This window comes from Anolis carolinensis, unplaced genomic scaffold (genome assembly GCF_035594765.1).
Source record: "Anolis carolinensis isolate JA03-04 unplaced genomic scaffold, rAnoCar3.1.pri scaffold_7, whole genome shotgun sequence".
In the NCBI taxonomy this organism is placed as follows: Eukaryota; Metazoa; Chordata; class Lepidosauria; order Squamata; family Dactyloidae; genus Anolis; species Anolis carolinensis.
Window position 1 is genome coordinate 8,394,759 of NW_026943818.1, and position 15,653 is coordinate 8,410,411.

At 40.2% G+C, this 15,653-nt stretch overlaps 1 protein-coding gene across 4 annotated transcripts in view; it reads left to right on the forward strand.

The window, feature by feature from the left end:
* Positions 1-1,076: 1,076 nt before the first annotated feature.
* Positions 1,077-15,653, forward strand: part of garnl3 (GTPase activating Rap/RanGAP domain like 3) — a 99,080-nt gene continuing 84,503 nt past the window's right edge. For 2 of the 4 annotated variants that reach the window (XR_010000309.1, XM_062960599.1), the window contains exon 1: positions 1,077-1,330. Coding sequence is in view for 1 of the 4 variants with exons in the window: in XM_062960599.1 (XP_062816669.1) it covers positions 1,221-1,330 (110 nt within the window). In the remaining 3 variants the exon portion in view is untranslated. Of the gene's footprint in view, positions 1,331-3,596; positions 3,843-4,084; positions 4,336-15,653 lie in introns of those variants that run through there. The other 2 variants (XM_062960600.1, XM_062960601.1) reach the window with 2 other exon arrangements.

The following is a 15,653-nucleotide window of genomic DNA, read 5'->3' on the forward strand; positions in this document are numbered from 1 at the left end:
TGCATTCCATTCCATTACTTTGCATTCCATTGCATTGCATTTACAAATTTATTATTATTTTATTATTTTATCTTATCATGTATTTATTTTATTTATTTTTATTTTATTTCATAGACTCAAGTTGGAAGAGACCACAAGGGCCACCCTGTCCCAGTCCTTCCATTTACTGCATTGCTTTGCATTGCATTGCTTTGCATTCCATTCCATTACTTTGCATTCCATTGCATTGCATTTACAAATTTATTATTATTTTATTATTTTATCTTATCATGTATTTATTTTATTTATTTTTATTTTATTTCATAGACTCAAGTTGGAAGAGACCACAAGGGCCACCCTGTCCCAGTCCTTCCATTTACTGCATTGCTTTGCATTGCCATTCCATTCCATTACTTTGCATTCCATTGCATTGCATTTACAAATTTATTATTATTTTACTATTTTATTTTATCATGTATTTATTTTATTTATTTTTATTTTATTTTCATAGACTCAAGTTGGAAGAGACCACAAGGGCCACCCAGTCCCAGTCCTTCCATTTACTGCATTGCTTTGCATTGCATTGCTTTGCATTCCATTGCATTGCATTTACAAATTTATTATTATTTTATTATTTTATCTTATCATGTATTTATTTTATTTATTTTTATTTTATTTTCATAGACTCAAGTTGGAAGAGACCACAAGGGCCACCCTGTCCCAGTCCTTCCACTTACTGCATTGCTTTGCATTCCATTGCATTGCATTTGCAAATTTTTTATTATTTTATTATTTTATTATATCATTTATTTATTTTATTCATTATTATTTTATTTTCATAGACTCAAGTTGGAAGAGACCACAAGGGCCACCCTGTCCCAGTCCTTCCATTTACTGCATTGCTTTGCATTGCATTGCACAGTTTTGCATTCCGTTGCACTGCACACAGTTTGGTGCGTCTGAGCATGTGCAGAGCGCCCTGCCAGCTTCCTGGCTGCTCTGTCCTCCTTTTTTTGGACCCTTCCTTCCTTCCTTCCTTCCTTCCTTCCTTCCTTCCTTCCTTCCTTCCTTCCTTCCTTCCTTCCTTCCTTCCTGCAGGCGATGAAGGACTGGGTCTGCGCCAGGTAAAGAGGGAGGGAAGGAGGGAAGGAGGGGAGTGGGCGGAGCCAGGCTGAAGGGAAGGAAGGAAGGAAGGAGGGAAAGAAGAAGGAGAGAGAGAAGGAGGGCGATGGTGAGGAAGGATGCTTCCCCGGGAGCCTCTGGCGTTGGCCAGGCTGAAGATGCGCAAAGGAGTCAGCTTCGATGGGGAAGGAGGAGAGGAAGAAGGAGGAGGAGGGCAGGAGCAGGACAGGTAAGGAAGGAAGAAGGGAAGGAGGCAGGGAGGGAAAGGGAGGAAGGAAGGAAGGAAAGAAAGAAAGAAAGAAAGAAAGGAGGAATAAGAAAGAGAGGAAGGAGGGAGGGAGGGAAGGAAGGAAGGAAGGAAGAGAAGGAGAAAGGAAGGAAGGAAGGAAGGAGGGAGGGAGGGATGGAAAGAGGAAAGAAAGAGAGAAGAAATAAGGAAGGGAGGAAGGAAAGGAAGGAGGGAGGGAAGGAAGAGAGGAAGAAGGAGGAGGGCAGGAGCAGGACAGGTAAGGAAGGAAGAAGGGAAGGAGGCAGGGAGGGAAAGGGAGGAAGGAAGGAAGGAAAGAAAGAAAGAAAGAAAGAAAGAAAGAAAGGAGGAATAAGAAAGAGAGGAAGGAGGGAGGGAGGGAAGGAAGGAAGGAAGGAAGAGAAGGAGAAAGGAAGGAAGGAAGGAAGGAGGGAGGGAGGGATGGAAAGAGGAAAGAAAGAGAGAAGAAATAAGGAAGGGAGGAAGGAAAGGAAGGAGGGAGGGAAGGAAGAGAGGAAGAAGGAGGAGGGCAGGAGCAGGACAGGTAAGGAAGGAAGGAAGAAGGGAAGGAGGCAGGGAGGGAAAGGGAGGAAGGAAGGAAGGAAAGAAAGAAAAGAAAGAAAGAAAGAAAGAAAGAAAGAAAGGAGGAATAAGAAAGAGAGGAAGGAGGGAGGGAGGGAAGGAAGGAAGGAAGGGAAGAGAAGGAGAAAGGAAGGAAGGAAGGAAGGAGGGAGGAGGGATGGAAAGAGGAAAGAAAGAGAGAAGAAATAAGGAAGGGAGGAAGGAAAGGAAGGAGGGAGGGAAGGAAGAGAGGAAGAAGGAGGAGGGCAGGAGCAGGACAGGTAAGGAAGGAAGGAAGAAGGGAAGGAGGCAGGGAGGGAAAGGGAGGAAGGAAGGAAGGAAAGAAAGAAAGAAAGAAAGAAAGAAAGAAAGAAAGAAAGGAGGAATAAGAAAGAGAGGAAGGAGGAGGGAGGGAAGGAAGGAAGGAAGGAAGAGAAGGAGAAAGGAAGGAAGGAAGGAAGGAGGGAGGGAGGGATGGAAAGAGGAAAGAAAGAGAGAAGAAATAAGGAAGGGAGGAAGGAAAGGAAGGAGGGAGGGAAGGAAGAGAGGAAGAAGGAGGAGGGCAGGAGCAGGACAGGTAAGGAAGGAAGGAAGAAGGGAAGGAGGCAGGAGGGAAAGGGAGGAAGGAAGGAAGGAAAGAAAGGAAAGAAAGAAAGAAAGAAAGAAAGAAGAAAGAAAGAAAGGAGGAATAAGAAAGAGAGGAAGGAGGGAGGGAGGGAAGGAAGGAAGGAAGGAAGAGAAGGAGAAAGGAAGGAAGGAAGGAAGGAGGGAGGGAGGGATGGAAAGAGGAAAGAAAGAGAGAAGAAATAAGGAAGGGAGGAAGGAAAGGAAGGAGGGAGGGAAGGAAGAGAGGAAGAAGGAGGAGGGCAGGAGCAGGACAGGTAAGGAAGGAAGAAGGGAAGGAGGCAGGGAGGGAAAGGGAGGAAAGAAAGAAAGAAAGGAGAAATAAGGAAGGAAGGAAGGAAGGAAGGAAGGAAGGGAAGGAGGAAGGAAGGAGGAAGGGAAGGAAGGAAGGAAGGGAAGGAAGGAAGGAAGGAAGAGAAGGAGAAAGGAAGGAGGAAGGAAGGAGGGAGGGAGGAAAGAGGGAGGGAGGGAAGGAGGAAAGAAAGAAAGAAAGAAAGAAATAAGGAAGGAAGGAAGGAGGGAGGGAGGGAGGGAAGGAAGGAAGGAAGAGAAGGAGGAAGGAAGGAGGGAGGGAGGAAGGAAAGAAGGGAGGATAGAGGGAGGGAGGGAAGGAGGAAGGAAAGAAAGAAAGAAAGAAAGAAAGAAAGAAAGGAGAAATAAGAAAGAGAGGAAGGAAAAGAAGGAGGGAGGGAGGGAGGGAGAGAGGGGGAAAGGGAGGAAGGAAAGAAGGGAAGGAGGCAGGGAGGGAAAGGGAGGAAGGAAAGAAAGAAAGAAAGGAGAAATAAGGAAGGAAGGAAGGAGGGAGGGAGGGAGGGAGGGAGGGAAGGAAGGAAGAGAAGGAGAAAGGAAGGAGGATAGAGGGAGGGAGGGAAGGAGGAAGGAAAGAAAGAAAGAAAGAAGGGAAGGGAGGGAGGGAGGGAGGGGGGAAGGAAGGAAGGAAAGGAAGGAGGAAGGAAAGAAGGAAGGAAAGGAGGAAGGATAGAAGGAAGGGAGGAAAGAAGGAAGGAAAGGAGGAAGAAAAGGAAGAAGGATAGAAGGAAGGAAAGGAGGAAGGAAAGAAGGAAGAGAAGGAGGAAGGAAGGAAAGAAAGAAGGAAGGAAGGGAAGAAGGAAGGGAAGGAGGAAGGAAGGAAGGGAGGGAGGAAGGGAGGGAGGGAGGGAGAGAAGAAGGAAGAAGGAAGGAAGGGAAGAAGGAAAGAACGGAGGGAAGGATATAAGGAAATAAGGAAGGAAAGAAGGAAGGAAAAAGGAAGGGAGGGAAGGAAAGAAGGGAGGAAAGAAGAAAGGGAAGGAGGGCAGGAGCAGGACAGGTAAGGAAGAAGGGAAGGAGGAAGGGAGGGAGGGAGGAAAGAAAGAAGAAATAAGACAGGGAGGAAGGAAAGGAAGGAGGGAGGGAGGAAGGGAAGGAGGAAGGATATAAGGAAATAAGGAAGGAAAGAAGAGAGGGAGGGAAGGAGAGAGGAAGGAAGGAAAGGGAGGAAGGAAAAAAGGAAGGGAGAGAAGACGGAAGAAGGAAGGAAAGAAGGAGGGAAGGAAATGAAGGAAGGGAGAGAATAAGGAAGGAAGGAAAGATAAGGAAATAAGGAAAGAAAGAAGGGAGGAAGGGAAGAAGGAAGGGAGGGAAAGAAAGAGAGAGGAAGGAAGGAAGGAAGGAAGGAAGGAAGGAAGGAAGGAAGGAAGGAAGGAAAGAAAGAAAGAAGAAGAAGAAAGAAAGAAAGAAAGAAAGAAAGAAAGAAAGAAAGAAAGAGAAAAAGAAGGAAGGAAAGAAGGGGGACCCCATAAGAGCTGCCTACTTTTTGCGGGGTGGGGATGGGAACTTTACTTTATTACTGAATAAATATAAATCCCCGATTATATTTTTATATTCCCTTTTACCTTTACTATAACATACACATATATACACACACACACATTATTTATTTATATCCCACTTTGATATCCCATAGGGAGACTCAAAGCAGCTCACAACTAAAGCATTGCAGATATATCCATATATATATATATATTCCATACCTGCAGCCAAATACTTGGAAATAGATGCAGCATTATGAAATAGCACCCATCTTTGAGCACCTCTCTCATACATATATATATATATATCTATATATATAAAAGAGTGATGGCATCATGGCAGCGGACAAAACAACAAAAGTAAACACCCCACAACCTCGAAAATTGACAGCACAACCCCTCATCCACGCCTCTAGGTTGATACAACAAAAAGAAAAGAAAAATAAAGTCCTAATTAGAGGGAAAGTAATAATTGTTTTTATCCAATTGCTGCCAGTTAGAAGGCTAAGCTCTACTCACTTGGTCTCCTAGCAATCCACTCAGCCCAGGGGACCCTTTACCTTAACTACCACCAATTCCTCAATACTTTATTTCCCATACCACCATACTTCGCCACAGCAACGCGTGGCTGGGCACAGCTAGTGTGTGTGTATATATATATATATATATATATATATATATATATATATATATCTCACACATAAGCATTACCCATTTGTATACCCATCTGCTTGGAAATCGATGCCTGTACAAAACTTGACTCACCTATCTACCTAGCTTTTGTTCCCCACCTCATATCTGTATCCCTAAACTTGGAAATCGATGCATGTTATAAAGTAGGACCTATATATTTATATATACACACCATATATGAGTACCTATGTGAGTCTGTGTATAGATATAGTCTATATATCTATATACATCCCATACACACTGCCCCATATGCTTGGAAATCGATACATAATATAAAATAGTACCTATATGTTATATCTATCCATATTCTCCCATACATATAGCTATGTGCTTGATAACTGATGCATATTATAACCTAATACCCATATACAGTAGAGTCTCACTTATCCAAGCCTTGCTTATCCAAGCCTCTGGATAATCCAAGCCATTTTTGTAGTCAACGTTTTCAATATATCGTGATATTTTGGTGCTAAATTTGTAAATACAGAAATTCCTACATAGCATTACTGTGTATTGAACTACTTTTTCTGTCAAATTTGTTGTATAACATGATGTTTTGGTGCTTAATTTGTAAAATCATAACCTAATTTGATGTTTAATAGGCTTTTCCTTAATGCCTCCTTATTATCCAACATATTCGCTTATCCAACGTTCTGCCGGCCCGTTTACGTTGGATAAAGTGAGACTCTACTGTATGTGTGTGTGTATATATATATATATATATACACACACACACACACACACACACACATACATATATACATACATACATACATACATACACATACACATTTATATATATTACTAGCTGTGCCCGGGCACGCGTTGCTGTGGCGAAGTCTGGTGTTCTGGGAAATAAAGTATTGAGGAATTGGTGGTAGTTAAGGTGAAGGGTAAAGGTTTTCCCTTGACATTAAGTCCAGTCGTGTCTGACTCTGGGGGTTGGTGCTCATCTCCATTTCTAAGCCGAAGAGCCGGCGTTGTCCGTAGACTCCTCCAAGGTCATGTGGGATGACTGCATGGAGCGGCGTTACCTTCCCGCCGGAGCAGTACCTATTGATGCACTCACATTTGCATGTTTTTGAACTTCTGGGTTGGCAGAAGCTGGAGCTAACAGTGGGGGCTCTCTCCGCTCCCCCAATTCAAACCTGTGGCCTTTCGGTCCAGAAGTTCAGCAGATCAGCGCATTAACACGCTGCGCCATCAGGGGATATTATTTCCTAAAGGTTGTGAATATACAATATTTCTGATTGGTTTTTTTTCTGTTGGAGGCAAGTATGAATGCTGCAATTAGGAAAAATGATTAGGATGTAATGGCCTTGCAGCTTTAAAGCCTGGCTGTTTCCTCCCTGAGTGAATTTTTTGTTGGGAGGTGTTAGCTGGCCCTGATTGTTTCCTGTGTGGAATTCCCTTGTTTTCAGAGTGGTGTTGTTTGCGATATTTTATGTGCTTCTACTGTCTGTGGCCCTGAGAAAACAGAGGATTTTCCAGACTTTGATGATGGGAATACTTTGTTGGGAGGTGTTAGCTGGCCCTGATTGTTTCCTGTCTGGAATTCTCTTGTTTTCAGAGTGGTTTTGTTTGCGATATTTTATGTGCTTCTACTGTCTGTGGCCCTGAGAAAACAGGATTTGCCAGACTTTGATGATGGGAATACTTTGTTGGGAGGTGTTAGCTGGCCCTGATTGTTTCCTGTGTGGAATTCCCCTGTTTATTTACTGTCCTGGTTTTAGAGATTATATTGTTCTGCATTATTCTATCCCAGTAATTATTTCATATTAAAGAAGAATCTCACTTATCCAACATTCGCTTATACAATGTTCTGGATTATCCAACGCAGTCTGCCTTTTCATAATCAATGTTTTTGTAGTCAGTGTTTTAAATTCATTGTGATATTTTAGTGGTAAATTTGTAAATACAGTACAGTAGAGTCTCACTTATCCAACATAAACGGTCCGGCAGAACGTTGGATAAGCGAATATGTTGGATAATGAGGAATTAAGGATAACCCTATTAAACATCAAATTAAGTTATGATTTTACAAATTAAGCACCAAAACATCATGTTAGACAACAAATTTGTCAGAAAAAGTAGTTCAGTACACAGTAATGCTATATAGTAATTACTGTATTTATGAATTTAGCACCAAAATATCACGATATATTGAAAGCATTGACTACAAAAATGCGTTGGGTAATCCAGAACGTTGGATAAGCGAGTGTTGGATAAGTGAGACTCTACTGTAAATACTACATAGCATTACTGCGCATGGAACTACTTTTTCTGTCAAATTTGTTGTATAATATGATGTTTTGGTGCTTAATTTGTATAATGATTACCTAATTTGATGTTTAATTGGCTTTTCCTGAATCCCTTCTTATTATCCAACATATTCACTTATCCTGCCGGCCTGTTTACGTTGGATAGGTGAGACTCTACTGTATATTGATAATCTTATATTATCTGCTTAGAACTGGATTATATGAGGCCCCTTCTTCACAGCTGTATAAAATGCACACTGAAGTGGATTATATGGTAGTGTGGAGTCAAGATAATCCAGTGCAATGCAGATAATATAAGATTATAAATGGGTTATATAGATGTGTTGAAGGGCCTTGAGTCTACACTGCCATATAATCCAGTGCAAATTAGATAATCTGTGGAAGAGGCCTAAGTGAGGCCTAAATCTGCCTGTCCCCTAACTGAAACCTGGCTGTCCCTTGGTTGCTAGGCAACCAAGTGGGCAGAGATTAGCCCTCTAAACTGGCAGCAATTGGATAAAAAAAATATTGCTCTCCCTCTAATTAGGACTTTATTTTTGTTTTCTTTTTGTTGTATCAACCTAGAGGCGTGGATGATGGATTGTGTTGTCAAATTTCGAAGTTGGGGGGCCTGTAGTTTTGTTGTTTTGTGGGTCGCCGTGATGCCATCACTCTTTTAAATATATAGATTGATGTATTTGTATGGGAGATGGATAGATGATATAGACAGATAGATGAATATATGTATGTGTGTCTATATATGTACTATATCTGTATCCCATACAGACAGCCATATGCTTGGAAATAGAGGCTTGTTGTAACTTCTGTCACACAAAGATACACACACACACACACACACACATATATAACTACTTTCTTTCTTCCTTCTACATTCATTCCCTTAGAGTGCAAGCTTATATATTATGCTGCTGTTTGATCATAATGGCATGTGCCTATCATCATTATGGCATGTGCCTATCATCATCATCTTTGGAGGCTTTTAAACAGAGGCTGGATGGCCATCTGTCGGGGGTGCTTTGAATGCGATTTCCTGCTTCTTGGTGGGGGGTTGAACTGGATGGCCCATGAGGTCTCTTCCAACTCTACTATTCTATGATTCTAAATAAAGTATTATTATTATTAACTAGCTGTGCCCGGCCATGCATTGCTGTGACAAAGTGGTGGTGGTATTGGTTAAAAATTGTTGTGTAATTTTTATTTGACTTTATTTGCAATTTTTATTAATTTTATTGTAAGTTATATTTTTATTTATTATATTTTATTATTTTCTTGTATTATTTTTAGTTATTTTCTGTTATTATAGTATTTTATTGTATTAATTTGTAGTGTTTTTTTATTATTTTTTATTGGGTTGCTAGGAGACCAAGTTGGAGGAGCTTAGCTTTCTAACTGGCAGCAATTGGATAAAAGCAATTATTCCTCTCTCTCTAATTAGGACTTTATTTTTCTTTTCTTTTTGTTGTATCAACTTAGAGGCGTGGATGATGGGTTGTGTTGTCAAATTTGGAGGTTGGGGGGCCTGTAGTTTTGTTGTTTTGTGGGTCGCCGTGATGCCATCACTCTTTTATATATATAGACTAGCTGTGCCCGGCCACGCGTTGCTGTGGCGTTGTCTGGTGGTGTTGGTGAGAAATTGTTGAGGTAGTATTGAATGTCTGTTGTATGGTTGTCTTTATGTTTAGTATGCACACTGAAGTGATGATATGGCAGTGTGGAGTCAAGATAATCCAGTTCAAAGCAGATAATATAAGATTATAAATGGGTTATATAGCTGTTTGGAAGGGCCTTGAGTCTACACTGCCATATAATCCAGTTAAAATCTGATAATCTGTGGAAGAGGCCTAAGTGAGGCCTAACTGTGCCTGTCCCTGGGCTGAGTAGGTTGCTAGGAGACCAAGTGGGTGGAGCTTAGCCTTCAAACTGGCAGCAATTGGATAAAAACTATTATTCCTCTCCTTCTAATTAGGACTTTATTTTTCTTTTCTTTTTGTTGTATCAACCTAGAGCCGTGAATGATGGGTTGTGTTGTCAAATTTCGAGGTTGGGGGGCCTGTAGTTTTGTTGTTTTGTCTGCTGCCCTGATGCCATCACTCTTTTATATATATAGATTACCCGTAGCCTGGGGCTTGCCATAGGTTCCCATAGGTTTGAATAGGAAAATGTGTTGCAATTCCAAACTTGACCTCAAGAGGCCGCTAAAGAGCAGTGGATCCTGGTTCCATAGCATTGAGCCATGGCCAGCTCCATTCATTCTGCCCCATGACTACGAATCCCAGGGTGCGCTGCGACATTCAGGGCGCTGATTGGTTGTTGGCAATGAAAAGGGCGGGCGATTTTGGGTGCAGCGGCGCTTGTGATTGGATAACGGCTTCACCGCAAGGGGGGAAAAAGCCGACTTTGCTCGCTGTCTATCATCAGCAAAAGCGGCTCTCTGATTGAACGGCGAGCCGGAGTTGGGGGCGGGACAAAGCTAAATCTGAGGCGCTGATTGGCTGGAGGGGAGCGTTGGGGGCGGAGTGAATCCAGGAAGCCGCCGCATAGCAACGAGGCGGCCTATATCCAAGGTTTGGGTTCACAGTGCTGTCTGGGTGCGTAAGCGAACTACAATTCCCCCAAAGCTAGATGAATTTTCTCCAAAGGCCTTCAGTATTTTTTGCTGGTCATGGGGCCTCGGTGTGCCAAGTTTGGTCCAATTCCATCTTTGGTTTAGTTCAGAGTGCTCTATAGATCCCAGGTGAACTATATATCCCAGTACCTACAATTTATTTATATATTTATTTACTACATTTATATCCCGCCCTTCTGACCCCGAAGGGAACCCAGAGCAGCTTACATATTATATGTACATACCATATATTATATTATTAGCACAGCACAATGTTAGCATTATATAATACTATATTGTACTATATCATTATATTGTAATATATAATGTAATATATAATGTAATCATAATAATAAATAATAATATAGAATGCAATATTAATAATATTAATAATATTATATTGTAGTACAGTAGAGTCTCACTTATCCAAGCTAAATGGGCCGGCAGAAGCTTGGATAAGCGAATATCTTGGATAATAAGGAGGGTTTAAGGAAAAGCCTATTAAACATCAAATTAGGTTATGATTTTACAAATTAAGCACCAAAACATCATGTTATACCACAAATTTGACAGAAAAAGTAGTACAATACGCAGTAATGCTATATTGTAATTGCTGTATTTACGAATTTAGCACCAAAATATCACGATATATTGAAAACATGGACTACAAAAATGGCTTGAATAATCCAGAAGTTTGGATAAGCGAGACTCTACTGGATATATAATAGTATATATTCTTGTATATTATATGTCTCCTGTATCAGTTTAACAATATAATAATGTATAATGCTCATTTTATACCATACTAATAGTATAATATATCGTATATACAGTAGAGTCTCACTTATCCAACATAAACGGGCCAGCAGAACGTTGGATAAGTGAATATGTTGGATAACAAGGAGAGATTAAGAAAAAGCCCATTAAACATCAAAATAGGTTATGATTGTACAAATTAAGCACCAAAACTTCATGTTATACAACAAATTTGACAGAAAAAGTAGTTCAATATGCAGTAATGCTATGTAGTAATTACTGTATTTACGAATTTAGCACCAAAATATCATGATGTATTGAAAACATTGACTACAAAAATGGCTTGGATTATCCAGAGGCTTGGATAAGCGAGGCTTGGATAAGTGAGACTGTACTGTATTAGTATTATATTGTATTACATTATAAAATTATCAATATTATATATATAATATTATATATTATTGTATATTATATCTCCTGTATCAATTTTAACAATATAATAATATATAATGCTCATTTTATAAAATATTAATACCGGTAGTATAATATATCGTATATACATATAATCTCGATAATATTATGATGTAATACAATGTAATAATAATACACTATTATAATTGTATATTTATATTATGTGTAATATTACTAATAATATTGCAATATAGTCGCATAGTACAATAAAACAATATATAATGCTTAGATAGTGCTTGTATTGTGCCATACTAATAATATAATATATTGTATGTATATATAACTTGTAAGCCGCCCTGAGACCTCTTTGGGGTGAGAAGGGCGGGATATAAATGTCGCTAATAAATAAATAAATATTATATTGTATAGTATATGCAATATTATATATATATATATACTAGCTTTGCCCAGCCACACGTTGCTGTGGCTTATGGGAATCTTTTGTTGGCAAGGTGGAATAGCAGTGAATAGGCTTGCAGTCTCAAAGCCTGGCCATTTTCTGGGGTAGCTGGAGCTTTTTGTTGTATGAACGTAGAGGCATGGATGAGGGGTTGTGCTGCCAAGTTTAGTGTTTCTGGGATGTGTAGTTTTGTTGTTTTGTCCTAGGCCGAAATTTCATTACCCTTTTATATATATAGATATATACATATACATATCTATATATATAAAAGAGTGATGGCATCACGGCGACCCACAAAACAACAAAACTACACGCCCCCCAACCTCGAAATTTGACAACACAACCCGTCATCCACGCCTCTAGGTTGATACAACAACAACAAAAAAGAAAAATAAAGTCCTAATTAGAGAGAGAGGAATAATTGCTTTTATCCAATTGCTGCCAGTTAGAAGGCTAAGCTCCAACTTGGTCTCCTAGCAACCCAATAAAAATAATATAAAACACTAAAAAATTGATACAATAAAATACTATAATAACAGAAAATAATATTATAAATATTATAAAATATAATAAATAAAAAGATAACTTACAATAAAATTAATTTAAAAATACAAATAACGTCAAATAAAAATTGCACAACAATTTTTAACCAATACCACCACCACTTTGCCACAGCAATGCGTGGCTGGGCACAGCTAGTGTGTATATATATATATATATATATATATATATATATATATATATATAAGCATAGCATGTTACTGCGGTGAGGGTGTACAACTCCAAAATGTCCAGGCCAATTCTCCTTAAAACCCACCAGTATTCAAATGTGGGCATATCAGGTATGCATGCAGATCCATCGTTGTTTGGGTTCATAGTGCGCTTTGGATGTAGGTGAACTACAATTCCCATAAATCCCTCCAAAGACCTCTAGTATTTTTTCTTCATCATGTGTGCGAAAAAGACCTTGGAGTCCTCGTGGAGAGGAAGGTGAACATGAGCCAACAATGTGATGCGGCAGCTAAAAAAGCCAATGGGATTCTGGCCTGTATCAATAGGGGAATAGCGTCTAGATCCAGGGAAGTTATGCTCCCCCTCTATTCTGCCTTGGTCAGACCACACCTGGAATACTGTGTCCAATTTTGGGCACCACAGTTGAAGGGAGATGTTGACAAGCTGGAAAGCGTCCAGAGGAGGGCGACTAAAATGATTAAGGGTCTGGAGAACAAGCCCTATGAGGAGCGGCTTAAAGAGCTGGGCATGTTTAGCCTGCAGAAGAGAAGGCTGAGAGGAGACATGATAGCCATGTACAAATATGTGAAGGGAAGTCATAGGGAGGAGGGAGCAAGCTTGTTTTCTGCTGCCCTGCAGACTAGGACACGGAACAATGGCTTCAAACTACAGGAAAGGAGATTCCACCTAAACATCAGGAAGAACTTCCTCACTGTGAGAAGGGCTGTTCGGCAGTGGAACTCTCTCCCCAGGGCCGTGGTGGAGGCTCCTTCCTTGGAGGCTTTTAAGCAGAGGCTGGATGGCCATCTGTCGGGGGTGCTTTGAATGCGATTTCCTGCTTCTTAGCAGGGGGTTGGACTAGATGGCCCATGTGGTCTCTTCCAACTCTACTATTCTATGATTCTATGATTCTATGGGGGTTCTGGGTGCCAAGTTAGTTCCAAATCCATCGTTGGTAGAGTTCAGAGTGCTCTTAGATTGCAGGTGAACTATACATCCCATTCCCTACAACTCCTATAAGTCACAGTTGTGGGCGAACTACAACTCACATCATGCCAGGTTAACCCCCAGAAACTCCATCAGTTCTTAGTTTCTTATGTTGGTCAAGTTTGCTTTAAATGCATCATTGGTGGGGTTCAGTGTGCTCTCTGTCTGCAGGGTAAACTACAACTCCCACTATGGAGATTCAGTCCCCTCAAAGCCCTCCAGTGGGTTGAGTTAGTCATGGGGGTTCTGTGTGCCGAGTTTGGTTCCGGTCTGTTGTCGGTGGTGGTCACAGCATCTCTGGATGTAGGTAAACTACAACTCCTATAAATCAAGGTGAATTCCTCCCAAACCTTTCGCCATTCTATAGAATAATAATAATAATAATTTAAAAATCCAGCATATCTATCTTGTTTGCTGTGTCATACAATAAAATAATAATAATAATAATAATAATAATAATAATAATAATAATAATAATAATAATAAATAATTCTATCTTCCTTCCTGGCTGAAAAGGGTTGGACTGGATGGCCCTTGGGGTCAATAATAATAATAATAATAATAATAATAATAATAATAATAATATAATTAATTCTGTCTTCCTTCCTGGCTGAAAACGGTTGGACTGGATGGCCCTTGGGGTCTCTAATAATAATAATAATAATAATAATAATAATAATAATAATAATAATAATAATAATAGTAAAACAAGCAGTCAAAGAAGAAGAACATGCCCTGGCAGAATATGTAAAGCAAAGTGAAGAACCTGTTTTGATTAAGTCAAAAATCAGAAACTCCTCAAAGCACAGCAGACAAAAAACCAGTACAAGAAAGCCACACTACAAACTAGAGCTGACAGCTGGCACAACAAAACCTTGCATGAAAAGTTCCTTGACAAAATTGAAGGAAAAGCTGATAAGGAGAAGACCTGGCTGTGGCTCACGAATGGGACCCTGAAGAAGGAGACAGAAGGCCTGATCCTTGCAGCCCAGGCACAAGACATCAGGACAAAGGCAATGAAGGCCAAGATCGAAAAATCAGCTGATGACCCAAAATGCAGACTGTGCAAGGAAACCGACGAAACCAGTGATCATATCCTCAGCTGCTGTAAGAAAATCACACAGACTGACTACAAACAGAGGCACAACTACGTGGGCTAAATGATTCATTGGAACTTATGCCTCAAGTACCACCTCCCTGCAGTAAAGAACTGGTGGGATCACAAACCTGCAAAAGTCTTGGAAAATGAGCACGCAAAGATACTGTGGGACTTCCGAATCCAGACTGACAAAGTTCTGGAACACAACACACCAGACATCACAGTTGTGGAAAAGAAAAAGGTTTGGATCATTGATGTTGCCATCTCAGGTGACAGTCGCATTGACGAAAAACAACAGGAAAAACTCAGCCGCTATCAGGACCTCAAGATTGAACTTCAAAGACTCTGGCAGAAACCAGTGCAGGTGGTCCCGGTGGTGATGGGCACATTGGGTGCTGTGCCAAAAGATCTCAGCCGGCATTTGGAAACAATAGACATTGACAAAATTACGATCTGCCAACTGCAAAAGGCCACCCTGCTGGGATCTGCGCGCATCATCCGAAAATACATCACACAGTCCTAGACACTTGGGAAGTGTTCGACTTGTGATATGAAATCCAGCATATCTATCTTGTTTGCTGTGTCATAATAACATAATAATAATAATAATAATAATAATAATAATAATAATAATAATAATAATAATAATTAAAAAATTCTATCTTCCTTCCTGGCTGAAAAGGGTTGGACTGGATGGCCCTTTGGGTCAATAATAATAGTAATAGTAATAATAATAATAATAATAATAATAATAATAATAATAATAATAATAATAGACACTTGGGAAGTGTTCGACTTGTGATTTTGTGATATGAAATCCAGCATATCTATCTTGTTTGCTGTGTCATAATAAAATAATAATAATAAATTCTATCTTCCTTCCTGGCTGAAAAGGGTTGGACTTGGTGGCCCTTGGGGTCAACAACAACAACAACAATAATAATAATTCTGTCTTCCTTCCTGGCTGAAAAGGGTTGGACTGGATAGAAGGTAATGGGACTATAACTCCCATCATGGCAACCATGTGGATGATGGGGACAGTAGTCGACCACCACAAGGGCCTATATATCAGATCCAGGGAATTAGCTTTTCTGTTTTTGTTCTTCTCTTCCTGTTTGGCTCCATTTGTTTGTTTCCAGCTGTAATATATTGATTTATGGTCTTGTCGGGATGGAGCCTTGTCTCTGTGCCCAAGGATATAATTCCGGGAATAAATGCGATTATGCGATGCGTTTCACGTCAATACTGACTTCATTCGGAGGAGAAACAACGCTTGGTGCCGGGATAGGATCCTAGAGTTGGAAA